Genomic DNA, 24,241 nt, shown 5'->3' with positions numbered 1-24,241 from the left:
GGAAAACTAAAGAATTTGATGGATGAATTAGATAAACACAAAATTTTAGTAGCTGGACACCAGGAAATGAGAAATACTACAAAAGAACCATTCAAATCACAAGGCTACAGAATTTACAATGGGAAACCTGAAATAAGGGTTATGAATGAATGTCCACAATTTGGAACTAGGTTTATAGTCAATGTGAAAATAATAGATTCAGTTATCGATTTTCAAACCATCTCCCCTAGAATTGCAACTTAAAGTTTAAAAGCATCCAATAAAATTTATACCATCATTAATGCTCACGCCCCTCCTAATGAAAAGAATTTTCGGACAAAGACTACGAAAGAAATGGAAAAGTTTGGGGATCTCCTTGACCAAACAATAAACCAAGTAAATATTAACAATCTTAAGATCCTTTTATGGGACTTCAATGTCCAACTCGGAAGAGAAAAGAAATACTGGGATATCACTGGGAAATGGGCTCCACATAAACAAACAAATAATGGTCAAAGACTCGGTGAACTCTGTAGGGAACACAAACTGATCTCAAAGTCCACATAATTACAAAGAAGGCCAAACAAACTTAAAACTTTGAAACATCCTAATTGGAGAAAAGGAGAATGGCAACTGTATTATGTATTTATCAACAAATTCTTCCACAGAGAAATATACAATGTTAACGGAAATGAGCATTTGGCATACACGTTCAGATCATTACATTGACAAAATCAGAATTAAGTTCACACCACTAAAAAAAGAAACCAAAGTGCAATAAACAAAAGAGGAACTTTGATCCCCAACAATTAATTAGAAATGATAAATGTAGAGAAGTCACACAAAACATAAAGCCTACATATAATTTAGAAGAACTGGTTCAAATTCTCAGACAACAAGCAGAAAATGTAGCCCCATTCAACCCATGAAAAAGACATGTCTTGTGTAACTCAGAATGTGACAAAATTCATGAAGAAAGACACCATGAATGGTTAAAATTTCAAACACACAAAACAGAAGAAAATGCAACCAAACTCAAAAATATCAGGAAAAAGTTCACACAAATGATCAGGCAAACCAAGAGACAATCACAGAAAGATCTAATTGACTCAACAGAAGAAAATTACCATAAAACAATTCTGGAAACTTTTACAGAATGTTTGGAAGACAATTACAAAAACTTGACCCTTCCATGTTAAAGCTCAAAAGAGAAGATGGAAAAATGGCACATAATGACAAGGAAAATGCCAAAATCATGGCAAAAGCATTTAGTAAACTTTTGAATTGTGAAGAACCCCAGGAACCTTTAGCAATTAATACCGAATCACCCATCAAGATTCCACATGATCTCATAAATCCTGCAACAATTCAAGAGGTGGAAACAGCATTTAAATAGATGAAAAATTATAATGCAAGCAGAGAAGATAAAATTATAAGGCATGCAGAGAAGACCAAGTTTTTGCAGAAATGTGGAAATATGCCAGTGATACAGTTTAAAATCCTTACACATAGCCCTAACAAAAATCTGGATAACAGAAAAGTTTCCCAAACATTGGACCACAGCTATAATCCACCCACTCAACAAAAAAGGAGATAAAAGCAACCCAGGTAATTACAGAGCTATCTCTCTCTTAGACTGCACATACAAATTTTCTCCAGAATCCTATACAACAGGGTCAAAGAGCAACTAGAGGAAGACTTAGGTGAATACCAAGGAGTCTTCAGACCTTGGAGAAGCTGTGCAGAACAGATCATCACTTTTAAATTAGCCATAGCATATTACAAGAAATGAAGTAAACCTTTTGTAAAAACCTTCGTGGACTTTAAAAAAGCATATGACTGTATCCATAGACCTGCAATGTTAAAAATCTTAAGAAATTTCGGGCTCCATACAAAATTAATCAAACTGATAGTACTCACCTTAACCGTTGCTGTATCAAAAGTCAAGTTCAGGGGGTGAACTCTCTGAGACATTCATAATAAAAACAGGTTTAAGACAAGGAGATTGCACCCTTTCTGTTCAATGTGCTTTAAAATACATAATGAGGGAATAATACAAGACTAACCCAAAGAACATTCAAACTGGAAGACCCAAACACAACATAAGTTTAAATTTTCTAGGATTTTACTGATGAACTTGCTCTCTTGTCCAACAGTATTCAGGAAACCAAACAACAAGTTTCATCACTACAGGAAATATCACAGAAAATTGGTCTTGGAATATCCTTTGAAAAAACAGTCATAACATTAACTGACACACCACTCGTAAACAAAATTGCCATAGGAAACCAAGAAATCAAAATTGTAGATAAATTTAAATATCTGGGAGAAATCATAACACATAACCTCAATTAAAAGCCAACATGGCATAACAGAATAAACCAATTGACTGGAGCACAATATATCACCAAGAACACCTACAACAAAAAGAGCCTGTCAATAGCAACAAAATTAAAACACCACAAAACAGTCACTCAACCAGAAATAACATACACAAGTGAAACCATCTTCAAAACAACTAACACTGCACAAATAAACAAAATACTCAAAATAGAGAGAAGAATCATCCAAATGTGCATCAACAAATCATACCAAAAAGATGGACACTGGAGAGTAGTTACAAATGAAAGTCTACAAGGAAATAGAACCGGTAATTAGTACAATCAGGAAGAAATGCATTTCATTTTTCGGACATCTAATCAGAACACCAGAGAACAGTATCATTAGGAGAATAACAGAAAAATTGTGGAATAGTAAGTGCAACATTAAGTGGATTACAGAAATCAAGGAAGATATGGATGAGGTACAGATTACATTGGAAGATCTAAGAAACAAAACTGACAAAACCAGGAAACTCACAGACAAACAAACTAGACTGCAAATGAGAATCAACAGACATATAATAGAAAGGGTTGTTTCTGATGAAGAAAGGAGGATGAGATCCGAGAGAATGAAGAAGTACTGGGCTGACAGGAAACTGAAAAATTCTTTGTATAAAGTTGGCTAGAGTGGTCCAGTGAAGGCCTTAAAATATAGAGAAGAGAAGAGAAAGAGGATTAACAATGGCATTCTTAAGTCTACGTGTGACAGTTCTTTGTTACAATGATACATTAAAAATATGGCACAGTATCCCATTTACAAGATAACAACAGTGCTTCCAATTTGGGATGCATTTGACAGGAAATTATAGTTGACATTCTCTGCTGCTTCTCTAGTTTTACTAAAAATCATCTGATTCATTAAAGAAGCCATCCATAATGCAGCTTACGAAGCACTGGGAACTAAAGAAACCCAAAAGAGTAATAGAATATGTGATGAGTGGTGGAACCACACGGTACAATAGAAGATAGAAAGTAAGAAGAAAGCTTATAATAAATGGTTGAACTCAAGATCAGACAAGGACTGGCTGAAATATAGAGAGCGGAGAATAGATGTATGTGACGAGTGGTGGAACCACACGGTACAATAGAAGATAGAAAGTGAGAAGAAAGCTTATAATAAATGGTTGAACTCAAGATCAGACGATGACTGGCTGGAATACAGAGAGAGGAGAAAAGATGCACAGAAAGCAGTAATTAAGGCAAAAAACAAAGCCTGGCAGAAAATTGGTGAAGAGAGAGAAAAAAGCATGGGGAATACACAAGCAAATAAAGCCTGAAAGGTATTAAAAACAATGAAACACAGAATAAAGATAAATCACATATAAACCTCATTAGCATGCAGGAATGGGTACAACACTGCCAAGGACTACTAACTGAGAACAGAGTTGCATTCACTGAGAACCCACCAGGCATTGAAATCAGTAATGATAATATACCATTGATAAACCCAAAGGAAGTCCAAAATGCAAGGAATGCCATGAAAAACAGAAAGTCGCCAGGTCCAGGATTAATTTATATAGAACTGGTTAAAGCAGCACCATCAAAACTCTTTGAGATATTGGCAGTGATTTTTGACAAATGCCTTAAGAGGTGACAAAACCCCAAAGGAGTGGAAAAAAGCAACAATTACATCAATATCTAAGAAGGGCAACAGGAGGAATTGTGCAAACTATCGTGGTATTAGTGTGATGGCATCCATGGCAAGAGTCTACGGCCGTATCCTAAAAAAGAGGATAGAAGATGAAATAAATGAATCTGAAGAACAAAATGGATTCAGATCTGGTCACTTCTGTACTAATGGACCATTTACCGTCAAAAACCTAGTGGACAAAAGGGCAGCAAGGGGCCTTACAACCCACCTTGTCTTCGTAGACCTTCAGAAAGCTAATGACGCAGTTCCACAGAACAAGCTATGGACAAGTCTAATTAATGGTGTGTCACCGAGCTATGTGAAAGCTGTCAGACTCCTCTACCAAGGTTGTACGGCAATGGTTAGTGAGAAATCAACTATCTCAAGAGTTTGAGGTGACAAAGGGACTACTACACTCTTTAAAACCTACCTAGAGGAGGCACTAAAATCATGGGAAAGAAAATGCGGAGGAATGGGTGTCCCTATAGACGACGAGATCTTGTTCACTCTATTTTTTGCTGACGACCAAGTGTTAGTAGCTCGAGATGAGGAAGATGCAAATTACATGCTCCGCAAATTTAAAGAAGAATATGAAAAATGGGATCTTGTCATAAATGTATCTAAAACAGAATATCTGAAAGTCGGAAGAAATACTGATAACGACTTCTGATACTGTTAAAGGGTGTCATAATTTTAAGTACTTGAGAGTGACACTGTCATCCAATGGTAGAAGTATGGATGATGTAAACAATAAAATAGGGCAGGGCAAGCAAGCCATAAAACAACTAAATGGTATTCTCTGGAACAAAAATATAATGCGCAGAACAAAACTTACCATCTACCACACAATTACTGAAAGTATCACAACATATGGTGCAGAGTTGTGGGAGCTAACTCAGAAGCAGAAAGATCGCCTGCTGGCTATCAAGATGGATTTCTGGAGACAGTGTTGTGGCTACTCCAGACTTGACCACATTAGAAATGATAGGATCAGAGAGGTTATGAATGTCAAAAGCACAATCCTAGACTACATAGAAAGGAAGCGCCTACTCTGGTATGGCCACTTACAGCGTATGCCAGACACAAGATGGCCAAAACGGGTATGGCAATGGACTCCACATCAAAGAAGAAAGCGCGGTAGACCTGCGAGATGCTGGAAAGGCGACGTCAATGAAGCAATGGCGGTGAGAGGTCTTAATGAAGGAGACGGGAATGACCGTGAATTATGGAGATTGGGATGCGAGAGGCGGCGGCAGCCGTAGAAACCTCACACACACACACATATATATATATATATACTGTGTCTGAGTTCACTGATGTCTTATTAAATTTTCTCTGTCTCTCCTTTTATTATACAGCATCTTGTATGGTCTTTATTTTACTATTGTAATGACGAAAACAATTAGTTATTGACAAAATTATTAAACTGGATAGATAAAAAATCTACTCACCAAGCAGCAGCAGTACACATACATAAAAGACAGTTGTAACTGGCAAGCTTTCAGAGCCAGGCAGAAGGGTTGAAGGGAAAGGAAGAGCGGTGAAGGAAATGGAATGCAGAGGTCTAGGAAAAGGGGTAGATTTCGGAAAAGTCACTCACAACTGTTGGTCAGGGGAGACTTACCATACTGGATGAAAAGGAAAGAGCCGTTCCTTCTCATCCCGTATGGTAAGTCTCCCCTGACACGCAGTTCAGTGTGTCTTTCTTGAAATCTTCCCCTTTTCCTAGACCTCTCCAGACCATTTCCTTCACCCCTCTTCATTCTGCTGAAGGAGGAGTCATTGGCTCCAAAAGCTTGCCAATTTTTATGTGTGTGTTCTGCCACCACTTGGTAAGTAGATTTTCTATCTATCCAGTTGAATTACTTTATTATTCGAAGCATCAATTTCAGACTAATTAGACATACTGTTTGCCTTATGAAAACCTTTTCTTAGAATATTGCCATGTAATTTGTAGAACGAGTCAAGTTTTGCAGTAACAGGCAGAAGCAGTGACCGCACTCTACACCTGTAAAGCATATTTGCAACAAATCATGACTACTGATAATTGAAATTGTAACTGCACCTAGATTACGTTACATATGTGTACATATATGGAGATGAACAAAAATATGGAAACACAACACATTACCATTCCTAATACGCTGCAGTAAAACCAATGACATTCAGAACAGCTTCCTGTCATCTCAATATGGTCCTATACGGTCATCAAGGGAATCTCATAAAATTCTTCTTGCAAATTAGGGGCATGTTAAGGAACGATGATGGAGGTGGATTGCTGACACACGCCCTGCTCTCCAAAGTATATCACAAAGGCTCCACAGCATTGAGATCTAGTATCCAGAAGAGGTGAAACAATTCTTCTTTGATCTCACAAAACCAGCTCTGGATGCTGAGAGACACATGAGGGGACTGATAACCTGAGGACACATGAGCAGGGGCCCTGTCATCTTGGCATATAGCATCACCACTGAGGAACAAATACTGTATCACGGGATGCATTTGATCAGCCAAAATGGTCAGATAATCTGCATGAAATTCTTAAACTGTCAAAATATTTGTACATAAAGATGAAAGAATCTGACATTTTTTGGTTGTGTAGGAATTATTTTCTCCATGACAACCATCATAAATGTTCTAAAAATTAAAAATTTCACAGTATGTTAGTTGGTCATTGCACTTTGGGAATGTACAATCAGAGTGGGCAATACTTGGTCACAGAAAATATAATAAATCTTGTAGGTGGACCTAGCTCTAGTCTCTAGGTAAAACAGTGATGGGCACTTATACGTTTATACTGTTCCCTGAATTTTAAGTAAGCATAATGCAACATTGGTATTTCTGAATCAAAATAAGTACTTTACAACATCATAAGTTAGTGGGAACACAATTTATAATTTTGTTCAAAAGCGTTTTAAAACAAAAATGAGAAACAGAATATTTATAGCCAATATTATTCACAAATTATTGTTGTCTTCTGTCACGATTTTACTTCTTCACGACTTTCCATGAATTTAAATTGCCTACAATGTAACAATCAACACTGCATTGATGAAAAGAGTTTATTTTTTTATCTGCTTTCATTTAGAATTAAGAGTTTCATGATTGTTACAAATCTAGATACAGTGTGTAAAAACCCAGTAGTATCTATTATGGCATCAACAGCTAAATGCTGGAGATCAAATCGTGTTACAATATGTTTACAAAGACCTCCTACCCATCACATTCAGTTTTTCCGTGACCTGTTGCTGAAAATATCCATTTTTTTTGTCTTAATTCCTGTACTACAGTATCATGTTCATAAAGCTTGAAGCGGTTCTTAAAATGAGATGCTGCACCATCAGTCACATACACATGTTTAGGAAACATTCTATGTCATCAATTATCATGCTGACAGTGTAGCAAGCATGTGCACTGTCATGAATGAGATCTTCACTGACAACAGCAAAACAGTGTGATGTTCCAAGGAAGTTGGCAGGTTTGACCAGAATCGCGTAAAACCATAATTTTAAATTTACGACGGCAAAGGGCTGCTCGAAGGCTGTCAGCACTGTTCATAGCAGTTTTTCTCATAAAATTCCGTGTCTCGCTGCCCGCTATTGTTCCCCAGAGAGATTTCATCAGCAATAATTGACACACAGTTGGTGGAGAGGGAAAATTATTTTTGTCTTCAAGAATGGTGATAAAACTTATCCAGACAACTACAGTTCACAAGTTACGTGAAGGACATAAGCACTGTTTTCTAAATTCGTACCTCCATAATTGAAAGCTCAGAACTCATATTGGGTTATCACATTGTGTGTCTCTTTCATCGCCTTACAAAGGAAGACAAGCTGCATATTCCCGCTGAGATGTCATCTTACCAACTTAACACCCCACTAAAGCTTTCTAAACAATAACAAATATCTTGAATCAAAACAACAACAAATATACACACAGCAACAACTGACAAACGACTACATCGGCCACAGACACTAGAGTACAGTCAGAGACTCTGGTACAGTGACGAGAAACAGCGCTTATTTGAAAGACTACCATAGAAGTTGCTTAAATTACTAAGATCTGTTTGCTATATAATTTTTAAAAGTATTTTACGTACATATATTATGTGTGTACTTGGATTTAATTAATGTATTCGTCAGGGTCACCTTAGCTGTCAAAACCAGCCTTATGTGAAAGGCAGTTTTCCCATTTGTGGGCACTGAGATTTGGTGTGAATAGTTTTCAGTTCGCAAGCAGCGACACTTATACATTATACCTGTAGAAAGACCGTACCATGGCCAGAATCACGCAAAATTTTTAAACTATGTTTCACTTTCATTCTCTTCCTTCGTGTCTTTTAGGATGGGACCAAACAGCTACCCCAAAACTGCTTATTTTGCTTTGCTACGTGTTGTAGAAGGCCTATGCTTAGTTAAATTCAAAAATAAGAACATAAGTACAATAACAGAAAACAATTCACATAGTAGACTGGATTGTATAGCGATAAATGTGGTGGACTCATAAACCAAACAAATAAAGAGATCAATAATAATCTTTCCAAAATGAGTATTTTTCTTCCGCCGACCACTTCACTAAAGCCAGATATACAGATACAATTACAAAAACTTTAGAGTCAGTTTTATGATAGTGGAATAAAGCCAGAAATAGCTGTTTCCGGAAAAGAATACTATATTGCTCCTCAGAACTTTGTGACATACTGAGTTATTTATGTAATGAATCCCTCCACACTGGTGCTTCTCCAAATAGGCTTAAATATGCTATTGTTAAACTATTACACAAAAAAGGAGACAAATTATCAGTGGAAAACTTCCGTCCCATTTCATTATTGGCAATATTTTCAAAAGTGTTTGAAAGGGTTATATACAATAGAATTTATAAACACTTTGTAGAGAAAAATTTCTCATTCGCAGTCAGTTTGGATTTCGGAAAGGATTGTCAACTTATCAAGTTATATTCACTTTTCCAGATGATATTTTAGAATTAATAAATCAAAAGTTATTACCACTTGTAATAGTCTGTGTTCGGGCTAATGCTTTTGATTGTGTTAAGCATGATGTCCTTATACAAAAGTTAAAATATAAATAGCAGGCTCGTGGTTCTAATCCTATCTTTTTAATTGAAAGCAGTTCAAAACATGAAACCAACAGACAAGGGGTGCCCCAGCGCTCTATTTTAGATCCCTTGTTGTTCCTGTTATATATTAATAACATGCAGTGTCACAAAATGCAAGTTTTGTCTTAGTTGCAGATTATGCAAGTACTGGTATAAAAAACAGTACCCATGATCTCACTGAGGAATCAGCTAATGAAATATTTGTAAGTATAAGTGGTTGGTTCACAACAAATGGATTGTCATTGAATTTTGACAAGACGCTGTACACACAATTTAGTAGTACCTCACAAAGGATAGCTGACCCTGTCAGTATAATGTATTCAAACATTGAAATTAAAGCTGTAGACAGTGTCAGTTTTTAGGGCTACAAATTGACCACAACCTAAATTGGAAAACTCATACTCTAGACTTAATGAAACGCCCTAGTTCAGCTACATTAGCAGCACGCATGATAGCAGAAATAGGTGATTTAAAAATGAAGAAGCTAGTTTATTCGGCCTACTTCAAGTTACTAATGAGTTATGGAATCATCTTTTGGGGTAACTCCTCTTACAAAGAGAACATTTTCAAAATTCAGAAACGAGTCATTAGAATTATATCTGGTGTCAGTCCTAGACCATCGTGCAGAGACTTCTTTAAGAAACTTGGTTTTCTACAACTTCTCAGTACAAATACTCATTGCTGTCCATTGCCATTTCCAAAATGTCTCTTTTTACACAAAATAGTGCAAAACATTATTACAGTATCAGAACAAAAACAATCTGTATAAAGACTATAACAGCTTAACATTAGTGCAAAAAGGAGTCAAATACATGGATACTCATATATTCAATAACTTTCCAGAGCATATCAAAGGTCTTGTAAGTAATAAAGATCGGTTTCAGAGTGAATTAAAGAACTTCCTGTTGGCCAACTCCTTCTACTCCACCGATGAATATCTTCACAAGGATTATAGCTCATAGCTCTGTCTGCATTAGAACTGTACAATATCCATGTGTCTGAGTAAAAGAAAAAAACTTTTACTTTTTACATCTCAGAGACTCCTCCCAAAAGGTTCAAATGGCTCTCAGCACTATCGGACTTAACATCTGTGCTCATCAGTCACCTAGAACTTAGAACTACTTAAACCTAACTAACCTAAGGACATTACACACATCCATGCCCGAGGCAGGATTCGAACCTGCGACCGTAGCAGTCGCGCGGTCCCAGAGTGCACGCCTAGAACCGCTAGACCACCGCGGCCGGCCCTCTCCAAGGGATCCATGTAAAATGATAAATGTAATGTAAAAAATGTAACATAATAACTGGGAGTGCACATCATAAGACATCATTTTATTTCATCGTTAGTTCATTTATTTATTTCCCATCTCTTTTAGGCTGACAGTTCTACATTCAGCAATCACTAATTTTTAATTTCAAGCAGTAAGAATACATTTACCTAAAAATTCATAACTTGTTTTAAAATTAATGTTTCTGATGAAGGAGAGTTGCTATAGAAGTTGGTTATGGTCAATGAGATCAGATTCATTGTCGTATGGTATCGTTTGTTGGTTTGCATACGGTTAGTTAATTAGATAGTTTCATGTTTCATGGATCATTTGTATGATTAGTCATAATTATGTCGAATGAGTCACTTTATATTCGCAACCAAAATTAGTTTTGTAAATATGGCTGCATACCGAACATTTATTTTTACTATCATTATTATCATTTTATTATTATTAAATATATAGACATGAGTTACTAATTCCTACCCACCACCACCAATTTGAATTCCCACTGTATCCAGAGAGTTACTACTGGATTTACTCCCTTTGTTCAACAAACTATAGGCTGATTCAATTCATTTGGTAATTGACATTTCACACATTGGAGCTGCCTTCCTCCAAGAGCACTCAACATCACGTCCAAACTGTCGCTGTTGACAAGCTGCCGCTTGAGATCTCTTCACTTCCATTGTTTGGCTACTGTTGTGTAAGGAGCATGCATATTTCGTAACAGTCGTGTGTGTGTGTGTGTGTGTGTGTGTGTGGTAAAGTCTACGGGACTTAAATGCTGAGATCATCAGTCCCTAACCTTACACAGTATTAACCTAAATTTAACTTTCGCTAAGGACAGCACACACACACACACACACACACACACACACACACACACATATGCTCGAGGGAAGACTCGAACCTCCGGCGGTAATGGCCGCGCAATCCACGACGACATGGCGCCCTGGACTGTACAGCCATTCCGCGCGGCTGTGAAGGAAGGAGGCAGACCCATGATTCGGGATACAAACACATCACGAAAGAAAAGAGGCCAAGGAATTGCCTTTAAAGGACTATTGTGACATCTGTTGTGCAATGTGTAGGAATACACTCACTAAGTTTACATGCGTTTTCAAAACTTGATTTCGTAAGCCGATGTCCTAGTTCCGCTTTTGGTTGGTCAGGTAAACACTTCAAAATCGATTCTGTAAATCTGCTTTTATAAAGCCGTTTTCCAGTTCCACAATCGATTTTCGTGCCCATGTAAACAGCTTGGAAAATCTAGTTATTTTTATGTCTTTGTGCAGCTGTCAGTCCATAGCTGGCAGCTAGCAGGCGGCGTTGCAACAGTGTACTGTCAGTTAGTAGCTGGCTACTGGCAGGCGGCGTGGCAACAGTTTAGCCACAGCTGACAACTTCAACTACTACTTGGACACTATATCGTGGCAGTCAGCCTCGACTGTAAACAAATTAGGTAAACAAACAAAACTCTCTTAAGGCCGGTTCCCACTAGAGCGCAGCAGCGCGTCGTGCGGCAATGGCAGTAACAAGCGTTTTCCGCTTTGACGCGGCGACTCGCGGAATTGGCGTTCCCATCTGGAAGCGGCAGACACTAGCGGTAGCCAATGACGGACAGCCACTGAGGTACGGGGTGGGACCCGCTGAAACGCCCGGTGCGTTTGATTAACTATACCTTACACCTACATGAAGGAAAGACGAAGTTGGGTGAAGACATACCAATTTTTCATTTTCTGTACAATGTACTCTTTCACGTATTTCATTATTCATGTTTCCTCATTTCACCATAAACAGATTTCATGGCTACCGTTCATGATTGTTCACTATCTCCTAACACATTGAAACAATGTACGACATAGATTATTCAGATAGTTAAGCGAGACAAAAATTTAAAATGTAATACAGTAGCAGGTACAGGAAAACAGTAAGAACACAAAGGCTTGGGGGAAGGGATGAAAGTGGAAGTTACCTGATAGAATTTCGCACACAGCATAATGTAATCATCGCCAGCACCTTGCTTAAGAATCATGAAATAATCATACATATTTGTAACAAAATTTTCGAAACCAGATTTTAAATTATAAGACATTTCCTAGTGCAGACGCAAACCTACAATACTTTATTGGTTACGTGCTGCAGTTTACAACTAAAGAGACAGTAAACGGTAGCAAATTAAGGAAATGGAACTTGAGTAATTGAAGACCCACAGTTTTTCGATAATCTTAAAGTTACCGTAATGCAACGACTGACTGAAACAGAGGAAGGAATTCGCTAGAATACGAATGGATATCTTTGAGAGAAGAATTGGTCAATGCAGCAGAGTATGTGAATGGGAAGAAGGTACAGTAGAAATCGTTAGATTAAATGTTATATATTAAATTAGACAAGAGGGAAAAATATATAAATACAGCAGATAAAGTAGGTCATGGCAAATAGAAATGTCTAAACATGACATTAACAGAATGTCCAAAATTGCAACGCGATTTTGCACTTGGAAAACATAGGGGAATGAAAATTAGAAAGAACAAAGAAAACTTTGCTCAAAGGAGAAGCAACTAGCAAGAACTCATTTGGCAAGCCAGAACTAAGCAAATAAGAGAAGGCAAGAAAGTGGAAGAAATATGAAGAGAGGAGAGGGGGGAGGGGTTGTACAAACTAACATAACCACAATCATTCCTGTGAGATGTCTGAACACGCAAGGTAATACTGATCCTACCACTTAGTTAAGTAGACACACTGAAGAACTGTGAAATTGTGTTTATAGCATTTGCATGTTTAGAGAAAGGTTTTGACAATCTTAATTGAAACATTCTTTGAAGCTCTGGAGATGTCATCGATAAAACACAGGGCCACAAGATTATCTACAACTTGTACAGAAAAAAACTGCTTTTCTAACACTTAATGACTTGAAAGGGAAGCAGTAATTGAGATGGCATAAGTAGAGAGGATATAAAACGAAGACTGTGAATAGCAAGAAAAGCGTTCTGAAAAAGAAAATTTGTTCGCATCGAACATAAATTCTAATGATTGGGTGCTATTTTACAAAGGTATTTGTGTGGAGTGCGGTATTTGTGTGGAGTGCAGCCTTGTGTGTAAGTGAAACGTGGGCGATGAACAGTTCTGTCAAGAAGACGATGGACGCTTTAAAAATGTGATGATCAATAAGAATAACGAAGATTAGATATGAGGATCGTGTAACTAAAGAATAGGTAAGGAATTAAATAGAGGAGGAAGAGGAAATTACGGCACAACTTTGACTACAAGAGGGGTAAGTTGACAGGACATTTTATGAGGCCACAAAGAGTGAGGACAAAGGGGTTGGGTGATAGTATTCTGATAATAATCATCTGTTGAAATGCTATTCTACTACTTTATCTATTAATGTAAGCACTGAATTTACTTTTTCATGCTCTCCTCCACAAAACATTTCAACCAAAACGGAAATCAGCTGACCACCAAATCTTTCAACCACTGTCTGACAACTACTGCATTCACTTCCAACTTTCTATAACGATCACTGGCTAGCCACACTTACATACAGATATAAGGAGAACAGAAATAAATAAACATTAGTTTTCAGCATATAATTCTTTAGGTAGGCAACACATACATAAACGAACCAAACAGGAAGGGAACACACTTTAGTTACGACTTCAGATCAGTGTTTTCGGTAAAATGTCTACAGCTAGTGACTGAATAAAAAAGAGCGAACATGAAAATGTGCTATGTTCCATAATCTAAGTTTTAGTTCAACCTCCAGCATGTGACCAGGTGAGGAATAACGCAGACGTCCGCAAAAACTTGATTCACTGTAAGTAATCAGTTATTCGCTTAAAAAATGATGTGAACTGTTTTATAATCTGCAAGTATCAATCATTCTAGATTTCACCGAAGATGCCTTAAAGTATAAGGCGAAATGCGTCTTGAACCAATAAAGTACACTGGACAAAGAAAGAATGTTTGTTACTTACCAACAGAAATAATCAATAGCTGTAGATACTTAGCAAATTACATCTTATGACATACCAGCAAATTAGTATCGGTTTAACTTCTCATTCCACATGCTATTAAATGCTGTTTAAAAAAATTCATCTATCCCTTCTGAAAAACTGTAGTTACTTTCGTATCTTGGTAGATAAACAGACTTTGGATATTTATCATGCGGCGAAATACATGGCTTTTTACAAGTTATTGTTTGCAAAATAAATAAATAAATAAAATAAATTTAAAAAATAACAAAAACAGGTATCGATTTCTTGAACGTTTTACGAAATTTGTAGTTGATACAACCACACGGTTTACGACGAGCAGGACGAAGTACCAGTCTTGTCGCGAGCAACCTGCGTGCGGTCACGGCACAGCCCGTCCGCCGACATATCATTCAATATCTCGAGAACGGTGATAGCTATCGATCTGCTCTCAGCTTTAAAAACAATTTCGATATGTTGACTAAATTTCATACGCAATAATGTATTACCTAAAATGAACTGCACGCAAAGTCCACGCAATGCGTTTTTACCCTTGCACACTCATTAAAATTTCGTGTTAAGGTTTAAGTAAATGCGATACAGCAAATAAACACGAAGAATAGCGAAAAGAAATTCGATCCTTTATCGAGAGATATCAGGCTGTAACATGCACAAGAAACAATTTTTTCTACAGAATAGTTTCCTTGGAATCGTATGATAAGTATTTCATAGCTGCCGCCACGTCCGCGCCGACCGTTCGGCGAAAGTTCGTGTATCCCGGGGTTCCATACCTGGCGTCACACTCAGCGCGTTCTGTGATTGGCGGCGCGGACCTGGAGCGCGGCACGCGGCAGCGGAAGCGGTTCGACATGGTCAAACCGCGACGCAGAGCCTGCCGCGCAACGCCGCTGACGGCGTTTCCATGGCAACCTCGCCGCAGCCGCGCGGTTTTGACGCGCGGCAGCCCTAGTGAGAACCGGCCTTTACTTCTATATGAGAAGACAAAACATTTCACAGAACGTAAGACTTTTTTCTCAAAGGAAACAATTCTGGCAGAGGAGGTTTACTTTTACAAGGTGGCACGTGAAAAATCCTCATTTGTTTACGCTTGCAGCCAGTTGCCACAGTATAGTGTCAGGGCAATAGCAAGTAATTGTAATTGAAGTATAGGCAGACCATATTTTTAACTGAGAGGACGGAATATATTATAAAGAAAAGAAATTAACTTTAGAGATCATTTTAATTTGTGTAACAAACATATCAATGCCAACAAAATTCAATTAACAATTATTTTGAAAATGATAGAAGACAGAAACAAAATTCCTACAAAGTTATAGGTGAGGTACGTTCACTGGGCATCTACAAATAAAAATACTTTCTTGTTTACTATAGATGAGTCTGTAGGAATAATAATGCAATCCTAATGTGATGGTTGAGGGTGCTTCTGCTGACACAATTTTGAAAAGTTGGGTTCAATTCTTGACAACTGGAGACAGATGTCTAATTCCGCATCTAGACAGCTTTAGTACTTAGTTTTGTGGGCAGCATAGATCGAGAATCCAGATAGGGTCTGTGGCAATTTCTATCAACAACTCATATTCATTTGATGATAGAAGGTTCTACTTTTTGGGTACATGAATAGGTTTACAACCCATTCTTATTTCTGCAGTTTCTCATCTTCAGTTGTTGGGAAATAATGATCTACCAATGACATCAAGCTTCGGAGATGTTCCAGGATTTGATGAAACAAATTCTAACCAAACGCCAATGTTTTGTTTTTCAAAAACATCTTGAGAAGATGAAAACACTCGACCACCCCCTCCTCAACACTCTCTACCCAAAAATTGATTTTCCTCTTGAATGCTCGAACTTTGTAGATAGCAGTTGTAACAAACTGTTTCTAAGGGTTATTACGTTATTATTGGGAATGTAAATACTTATTGCTTGGGAAGTTAACGCGAGAAGATTAGGGTCGCCACCGACTCTAAGCATACAACTAATCGAAAGTTTGGTTGAGTCGAAAAATAAATTAATTTGATCACAGACCAAAAATTCACAAAAATGCATATGTTGTGATGTCGCTCATAGCGGACACAATGCAATTAATAGTATTGCCCGTGCACTGTTCAGGACCATCAAACATTAAAAATAAAATAGAAAATGCATGAACACTGCATAAGATCAGCTCCCAAATCACACCTGAAAATAAGACTTCATCTAAAGCACTTGTTTTAAAATAAAAAAGGCAACAAATCACTGGACCTGAGAAAATTGTGGATAAAATCATTTATTCCTAAGACATTAAGGAAAAGCATCGATACATTCACCGTTATAATCTACTCCTAAAATCATTGGTGAGAATCATTCATACCACTGCTGTTGCCTGATCGCAATAACTCGTAAAGCGATACACATTTCGCAGTACACCCACGTGCCCACGTGGTTTGTGGAGACGCACTTTGTAGGTATCATGTCCAAGTTGCAACAATGTCATATCACATAGTCATGAGCGGTTAAAGTTCCTTAAAACAAGCATGAGACTGGACAATTAGTGATGACGGTAGCCCAACAAAACTTTAATGTTCAACCATGTGGTCGGATCCCTACGGACGAAAGATAGATTGAACAAGGAAAATTTACGAGAAGGCAAAGCTATTAATATTTAGAAAAATGAAAGCTTATATAGGCACAGCTGAAGGCAAACAGACATTCATACAGAAGCGAGTGCTCACTTCTTATCGACACCTTTGTGTGGCGCTCTTCCGGTGGATCCAAGTCTGCTATAGAAATTTACTAAGTGAAACATCTGTCAAAGTTTTGCATTCTTTGCTGCAACAAGGCAAAGCAATCTTTCAGAGTTGAAAAGCGAGACCAAAAGCTAACAGCTCTCCCCTCGCCAAGTAACAACGCACCACACGTTCAGTCTAACTCACCCTTCTTCGCCTGGAGCACAGCTGTGGACGCTTCCCGTACCGGCGGCAGACTGCTTTCCCGCTTCTTCTCCAGCCTCTTCCATGCTCCGAGTGGCCCGGAAAACCCAAAGATGACATTTCCGCCACCAACCTAACGCAGGTGGATTTCTCACAAGTAGCGAAAACCTGTTTGCCTACTTGACCACTACGAGAGTTGGCTATTCCGTACAACTCCTGCTGAATCTGTACGACTATCGCAGACTTTCTGCAGCAGACTACGCCACCATCTAGCAACGTGACACACAACCACATTCATTCAATCACACCACTATGATAATTATGAGAAAAGAGAATCAAGGAGGGAAAGAGAAATATTCGTGAAAATGGGCTGCCGGACTAATGAAAGGTGGCTACAGGACCCTTTCACAGTGACCTTTGTTTCACTTTGTCCTTGGAGTGAAATATTCATTTCGTTCTTTTTGAAGAAAATATATGACAAATAGGCAAGTATACACTGCCAATTTTCGTCGTTAATAAGTTTTGCTAATCTGGTGTTATACTCCAAACGGAAAGCTGAGACTTACAATCTTAATTTATACAACCGAGACAGTGCAATCCAAAGTGAGAGCGGCCTCAGTTCTGTGTGGAGAAGCAGGGAAAGATGAAGGCTTCCCATATCTTCACACAGTATTGTGAAAAGTCTTGACTTCAATGGCCTTGATTTTAAGTAGTTAATGATTTGAATGGATTTGTCTAAAACTTTCTTGAACGAAACAGGCATTTGTTTTGTAGCTAAAGTGTATCTGTGGACAGCACAATGACTACTGCTGCAATTCTGGTCATTCTCTTTTATTTTCGTTATTGCTCCGACTGTAGGACCCGTCATAGCTTTTGCACCATCTGTGCACACATCTATGCAATTAGACCATGAAACTTCTTTAATCCTTAAAAAATCATCCAATAGACAGAATATTTCAACACCTGTTGTGTTGGTAGGTAGTAGTCTGCACAATAAGAGGTCCTCCTCAAAACATCCAGAATATTCATAACGGACAAAAGCTAATAAAATCGCTAATCCTGCAACATCAGTGGATTCATCTATGTTTAGAGAAAATGAATTGTGTTGGATGTGAGAAACAAGAGTGTCTTTCACATCATTTGACATGCCAACAATGCGTCTCTTGACCCACCCAAGATACAAGCTTTACTGCCTTTTCGTCTAGCATGCAAGAAACAATATCATTAACACATGGCTTCATGAGATATTCTGCAATGGTATGAGCTTTGCCTGTTTTTACCACTCAATAGCTAACCAAGAAAGAAGCTTTTAATGAATTTTAATTAATTGATTTTGCATGAGTTTTCATGCAATGCTGAGAAGTAGCTAGTTTAGCACTCTTCCTTTTGAAAAAAATCGATGTCTTTAGCCCGGAAATCCGGGTGAGTACCTTCAAAATGATGGCGCAATTTAACTGGCACCATTGAACTGTTCATAAGGACTTACGCACATATTACACACTGAGGTTCACCCTCCTTTGTCTCCATAATGCCCATTTCCAAATAGCTTTCGTTGTACTTAGCCTTCTTGGTTATTCCATTTCCACAGGATATTGCAACCAATGGAGTACTTGCAGCGTTTTCACATAATTAATCCGGTTGTGGTGCTTCTTGTGATTGTTCTTCCTTTGGTCGTCCTTCCTCCTCATTCATTTCAACCGGAAACTTCCCTTTTTGTGAAGACGGTGGAGAAACTCACCCTTCTCCAATGATCTTGACTTCAGTCACCGATCCATGTTAGAAGTAATAAACTGGTCAAAAATCGACTTGTGAAATAGATAGTGCACTGACAAAGCAAGTTTAACATTTAATGATGCATGGGGCCTCATACGTGCCACCCAGCGTTGTGATTGGTCGACAAAGCTCGCTCCGAGTATGCGTAAAAGGTTTCAGAGCATCTAGCGCAGTGAGCCGGCGCACAAACGACCCCCGTATTGTTGCGAAACAGTCGATCAGAGAAGACACATTCTCTGGCACTAAACTGTGTATGCATTCTCACTTAGGAACCGCAAAGGCTGCTTGGGAATACGACCTGAAGTAAATGTACACATGTTTTTCACAAGAAAAAAAATAGTGATGAATTTTATTTTCACATTTGTATTCAATAATTTTACTCATTATTTTACACATGTCGGTGAAAGGTGTCCTCGGACCCCCTAGAAAGAGCCGGCGGACCCCTAAAGGGTCCGCGGACCACACGTTGGGAAGCCCTGTCTTATACAATGCAATATACGATGAATCATATTGTTTTTTTCACTGTTTTCTTTTTATATATATATATATATATATATATATATATATATATATATATATATATCGCCAACGATAACGTAACAAGCTATTTTGTGGCAAAGATAATGTTTTGATACAAAAAATAGAAGAGATACGCTCTTCAGTTGATTAATTCCAGTACCTTCACCTGTTTGTTTCTATAAGTGGTAACAGGCAGGACATATGACTAGCTCCATCGTGACAGTGTTGTTTAAAAATGTGTATTCCAACCATATATTAAAAAGTGTTAAAAAAGTTATTAGGAAGGCCAAGTCTATACATGTATTTACATCGATGATACCCTTCTGTTCATCATTTTGCCCATGCTGAGAATTCTGCTTCAGGAGGTTCGAAGCACGCAGGAGGAATTTGTGCCAGCAGTGGAGGGGCGATTCTGTATCTGCATTGTCATAATCAGCACTACACACAATGGAACTAATGTGAAGCAGTATGTAACTCAGAATCTGAATATTCACCTTAAATGTATTGATATTGAAGGTCTGTTGACATTAGTATTCGTTCAAGTCCAGCCAAGATATGTGTACAGATTTATAAATTACCTTCAGTTTTTTTCAATTATTCCTTCCTGTCATTTTTTAATTATTCAAGCACCAGTTATTAATCAGTTTCTATTATTTTGTCCCCCCCCCCCACACATATGCCACTATTCAATGGTGATCGTTTATAGATCGGCCCCAAGCAAAATATGAACAGACATTTCATTTGTTGAGATAAAAAAACTAAGATAAATGATGCATTTTATTGTCAGAAGAAACTAATAAATCCTTGGTTGTGTTTGTTATATATATGTGAGATTGGGAATAAGAAAAACATTGAAGGAGCAAATTAAAAATAAATTCTGCCTAAAAACTACACTCCTGGAAATGGAAAAAAGAACACATTGACACCGGTGTGCCAGACCCACCATACTTGCTCCAGACACTGCGAGAGGGCTGTACAGGCAATGATCACACGCACGGCACAGCGGACACACCAGGAACCGCGGTGTTGGCCGTCGAATGGCGCTAGCTGCGCAGCATTTGTGCACCGCCGCCTTAAGTGGCAGCCAGTTTGCCGTGGCATACGGAGCTCCATCGCAGTCTTTAACACTGGTAGCATGCCGCGACAGCTTGGACGTGAACCGTATGTGCAGTTGACGGACTTTGAGCGAGGGCGTATAGTGGGCATGTGGGAGGCCGGGTAGACGTACCGCCGAATTGCTCAACACGTGGGGCGTGAGGTCTCCACAGTACATCGATGTTGTCGCCAGTGGTCGGCGGAAGGTGCACGTGCCCGTCAACCTGGGACCAGACCGCAGCGACGCACGGATGCACGCCAAGACCGTAGGATCCTACGCAGCGCCGTATGGGACCGCATCGCCACTTCCCAGCAAATTAGGGACACTGTTGCTCCTGGGGTATCGGCGAGGACCATTCGCAACCGTCTCCATGAAGCTGGGCTACGGTCCCGCACACCGTTAGGCCGTCTTCCGCTCACGCCCCAACATCGTGCAGCCCGCCTCCAGTGGTGTCGCGACAGGCGTGAATGGAGGGACGAATGGAGACGTGTCTTCTTCAGTGATGAGAGTCGCTTCTGCCTTGGTGCCAATGACGGTCGTATGCGTGTTTGGCGCCGTGCAGGTGAGCGCCACAATCAGGACTGCATACGACCGAGGCACACAGGGCCAACACCCGGCATTATGGTGTGGGGAGCGATCTCCTACACTGGCCGTACACCTCTGGTGATCGTCGAGGGGACACTGAATAGTGCACGGTACATCCAAACCGTCATCAAACCCATCGTTCTACCATTCCTAGACCGGCAAGGGAACTTGCTGTTCCAACAGGACAATGCATGTCCGCATGTATCCCGTGCCACCCAACGTGCTCTAGAAGGTGTAAGTCAACTACCCTGGCCAGCAAGATCTCCGGATCTGTCCCCCATTGAGCATGTTTGGGACTGGATGAAGCGTCGTCTCACGCGATCTGCACGTCCAGCACGAACGCTGATCCAACTGAGGCGCCAGGTGGAAATGGCATGGCAAGCCGTTCCACAGGACTACATCCAGCATCTCTACGATCGTCTCCATGGGAGAATAGCAGTCTGCATTACTTATGTCCTAAATGTATCCCCAATGATTAAATAATCGTCTATTAACTTCCTGATCATCAAAAAATTGCATTACACAGAACACTGTCCACCTGCGTAAGGTGGATATACACTGTACTAGTGCCGACATTGTGCATGATCTGTTGCCTGTGTCTATGTGCCTGTGGTTCTGTCAGTGTGATCATGTGATGTATCTGACCCCAGGAATGTGTCAATAAAGTTTCCCCTTCCTGGGACAATGAATTCACGGTGTTCTTATTTCAATTTCCAGGAGTGTAGATGGACCAGGAATGCTAGTTTCAACGGTAAAGGTAGGAAGCTACAATGCCATATGATTATTTGGTTGCAGTTCGATCCATATCTCTGGAAGTAGAAAATCTCTTTTCCTTCCAATTAATATCCTCTACAGGAAGTGCATTTCTACAGAAAAGTCGAAAATTTGTAAAAAGTCATCATGAAAGTGCATGATAAGCCATCAAATTCTATAAGGCTGTGTCAAATAATAATCAGGTTCATTAGTGAATATGTAGATAAATCTACTTTAGTTGAAAAGTACTGATACAGACAAAATTTCATTTTTCAAAAAAAAAATTCATAATTTTGTTAAAAACTTGTCACATTGGAGTCAAAGGAAATGTCCTTTGTTGAAAATTCATTACAAAATGCAATATGCCAATATGTTGGAAATCCGAGCTTGGTAACGTGGCAACTCGTGAACTGCTTGATGGTTGCCAAAACAACGAGGTTGGCGTCCTCTACCAAAAGATGATGACACAGATGATATAACTAATCATTATGTCCTTTTTATGACACTTAGTGGGACAGTTTTTCAATTCTCGCCAAGAAACATTTTGCAAACAGTGAAACTGAAGTGCACAACACAGAAACTTCCTTTGATTATTTGCTCACGACGTCGCGAACGCAAGAACACGAAACCGTCCCTAAAATCAATGTAAATACCTGTGAGACACACAATTTCAAACAACTCATGCAACTAATAACACAACAGAATACAAAATTACAGGAATGTGAAAGATGATCGTATCAAAGTAATGAGGGTACACAGAAAAACTTGACAATGAGCAAGGTACAAGTTACTATTAAAGAAAAAAAAAATGTGACCTTGATATACACATGATACTTGGCACAGGTGCTACGACTAATTTGTCGTCACAGAGATTCTTTCAAGAACTGAAGAAACATGGGTGTATACCCACACTGCCTGTGCAAAATTGCAAGGTACAAACTGCCACTGGTCAGAAATCGAAAGGAGTCAAAATATATACCTTAATTCAAGTACATTTAGGACAGTGTTCTGTGTAATGCAATTTTTTGATGTTCAGGAAGTTAATAGACGATTATTTAATCATTGGGGATACATTTAGGACATAAGAAGTACAGATTGACCAATTATTTGTAATAGCCCTAATCAGGAGAAGTACTAACAGACATAAAATCGAAGTTACTCACGACTCTGAGTTCAGTTGGTAACTCCTATAGTTATGGTTGTCAACACATACAATAATTAACAGTCAGCAGCAGAAGGAGTAAATGTCGATACAATAAGTACAAAGGTAAGTGAATCAAGGTGCTTGTCTCAGGAGCAGCGAAACTGAACTTAGGGAACTGAAATCCCATGATACTACATTTATTACTATAATCGACTTCCAGGCTTCATATTGGCAAATAAAACTACACAAAGAAAGTCAGAGGTATACCGTCTTCGTATGTGGGGGTAGGAGCTTCGTATTTTTGAAATTTGGATTAAACTTAAGTGTGTGTGTATTTATCTCCGCACTGAACAGAGTACTAGGGCCCAAATTTCTGAGTAAGTTAACAGTATACGTAGGCGACCTTTTCATTGCTACATCCACTTGGGTAGAACGATTAAGATTAATTGAACAAGTATTGAGCCACTTTTACACATATGAAGTAATAGCTAATCTCAAGAAATCTAATTTTAGACAAGGAAAGGTAAAATTTTAGGAGCACATAAACTCTTCAGAAGGCATAATGTCAGATCCTAAAGGATTTGATGTCTTTAGGAACTGCCCTGTTACTCAAAACAAAAGACAATTAAAGGCATACTTAGGGTTAGTCTCATTTTTCAGGACTTTCATCGCTAACCAACTGATGAACTGTGATGCTTTAGTCAATCTTCTCTGGAAAAACGACCTTGCATATGGGACAAGCAATGTCAAACCGATATTAAATACTAATATTTTATGGTAACCAAACATTACGAAGGATTTCTGTTTATGCACCGACACGTCTTCTCAAGGTCTGGTTGCATGACTTTTGCAAATGGTGCAAAAGAGGGAAATCTCATCCCTAAAGTAATTAGCTTCAATAGCCTCACCTTATCCGAAGCTGGACATTCATATTCAGTAACAGAGTTGGAGGGTTTGGCTGTAATTTGGTCCTTTAAAAAGTTTGAATATTTACTTTGGGATAAACACACAAAAGCATACTCTGACATCAGTCCCTATTGTTTTCATTAACTTGTAAATTACTACAGCAATGGATAGCCAGACAGTGTATG

The 24,241-nt window shown here is 38.8% G+C and overlaps 1 protein-coding gene across 4 annotated transcripts in view; it reads right to left on the bottom strand.

The window, feature by feature from the left end:
- Positions 1 to 7,986, bottom strand: part of LOC126272502 (uncharacterized) — a 139,118-nt gene extending 131,132 nt beyond the window's left edge. Inside the window, exon 1 of one of the 4 annotated variants that reach the window (XM_049975393.1) lies at positions 7,745 to 7,986. In XM_049975393.1, the coding sequence (XP_049831350.1) occupies positions 7,745 to 7,771 (27 nt within the window). In that variant the 5' untranslated portion in view covers positions 7,772 to 7,986. The remainder of the gene's footprint in view (positions 1 to 7,744) is intronic. The other 3 variants (XM_049975395.1, XM_049975394.1, XM_049975392.1) reach the window with 3 other exon arrangements.
- Between the last annotated feature and the right edge of the window lie 16,255 nt (positions 7,987 to 24,241).

Source organism: Schistocerca gregaria, chromosome 5 (assembly GCF_023897955.1).
Source record: "Schistocerca gregaria isolate iqSchGreg1 chromosome 5, iqSchGreg1.2, whole genome shotgun sequence".
NCBI lineage: Eukaryota > Metazoa > Arthropoda > Insecta > Orthoptera > Acrididae > Schistocerca > Schistocerca gregaria.
The sequence above is the reverse complement of the archived record's forward strand: the minus strand, read 5'-3'. Positions and strand labels throughout refer to the sequence as shown.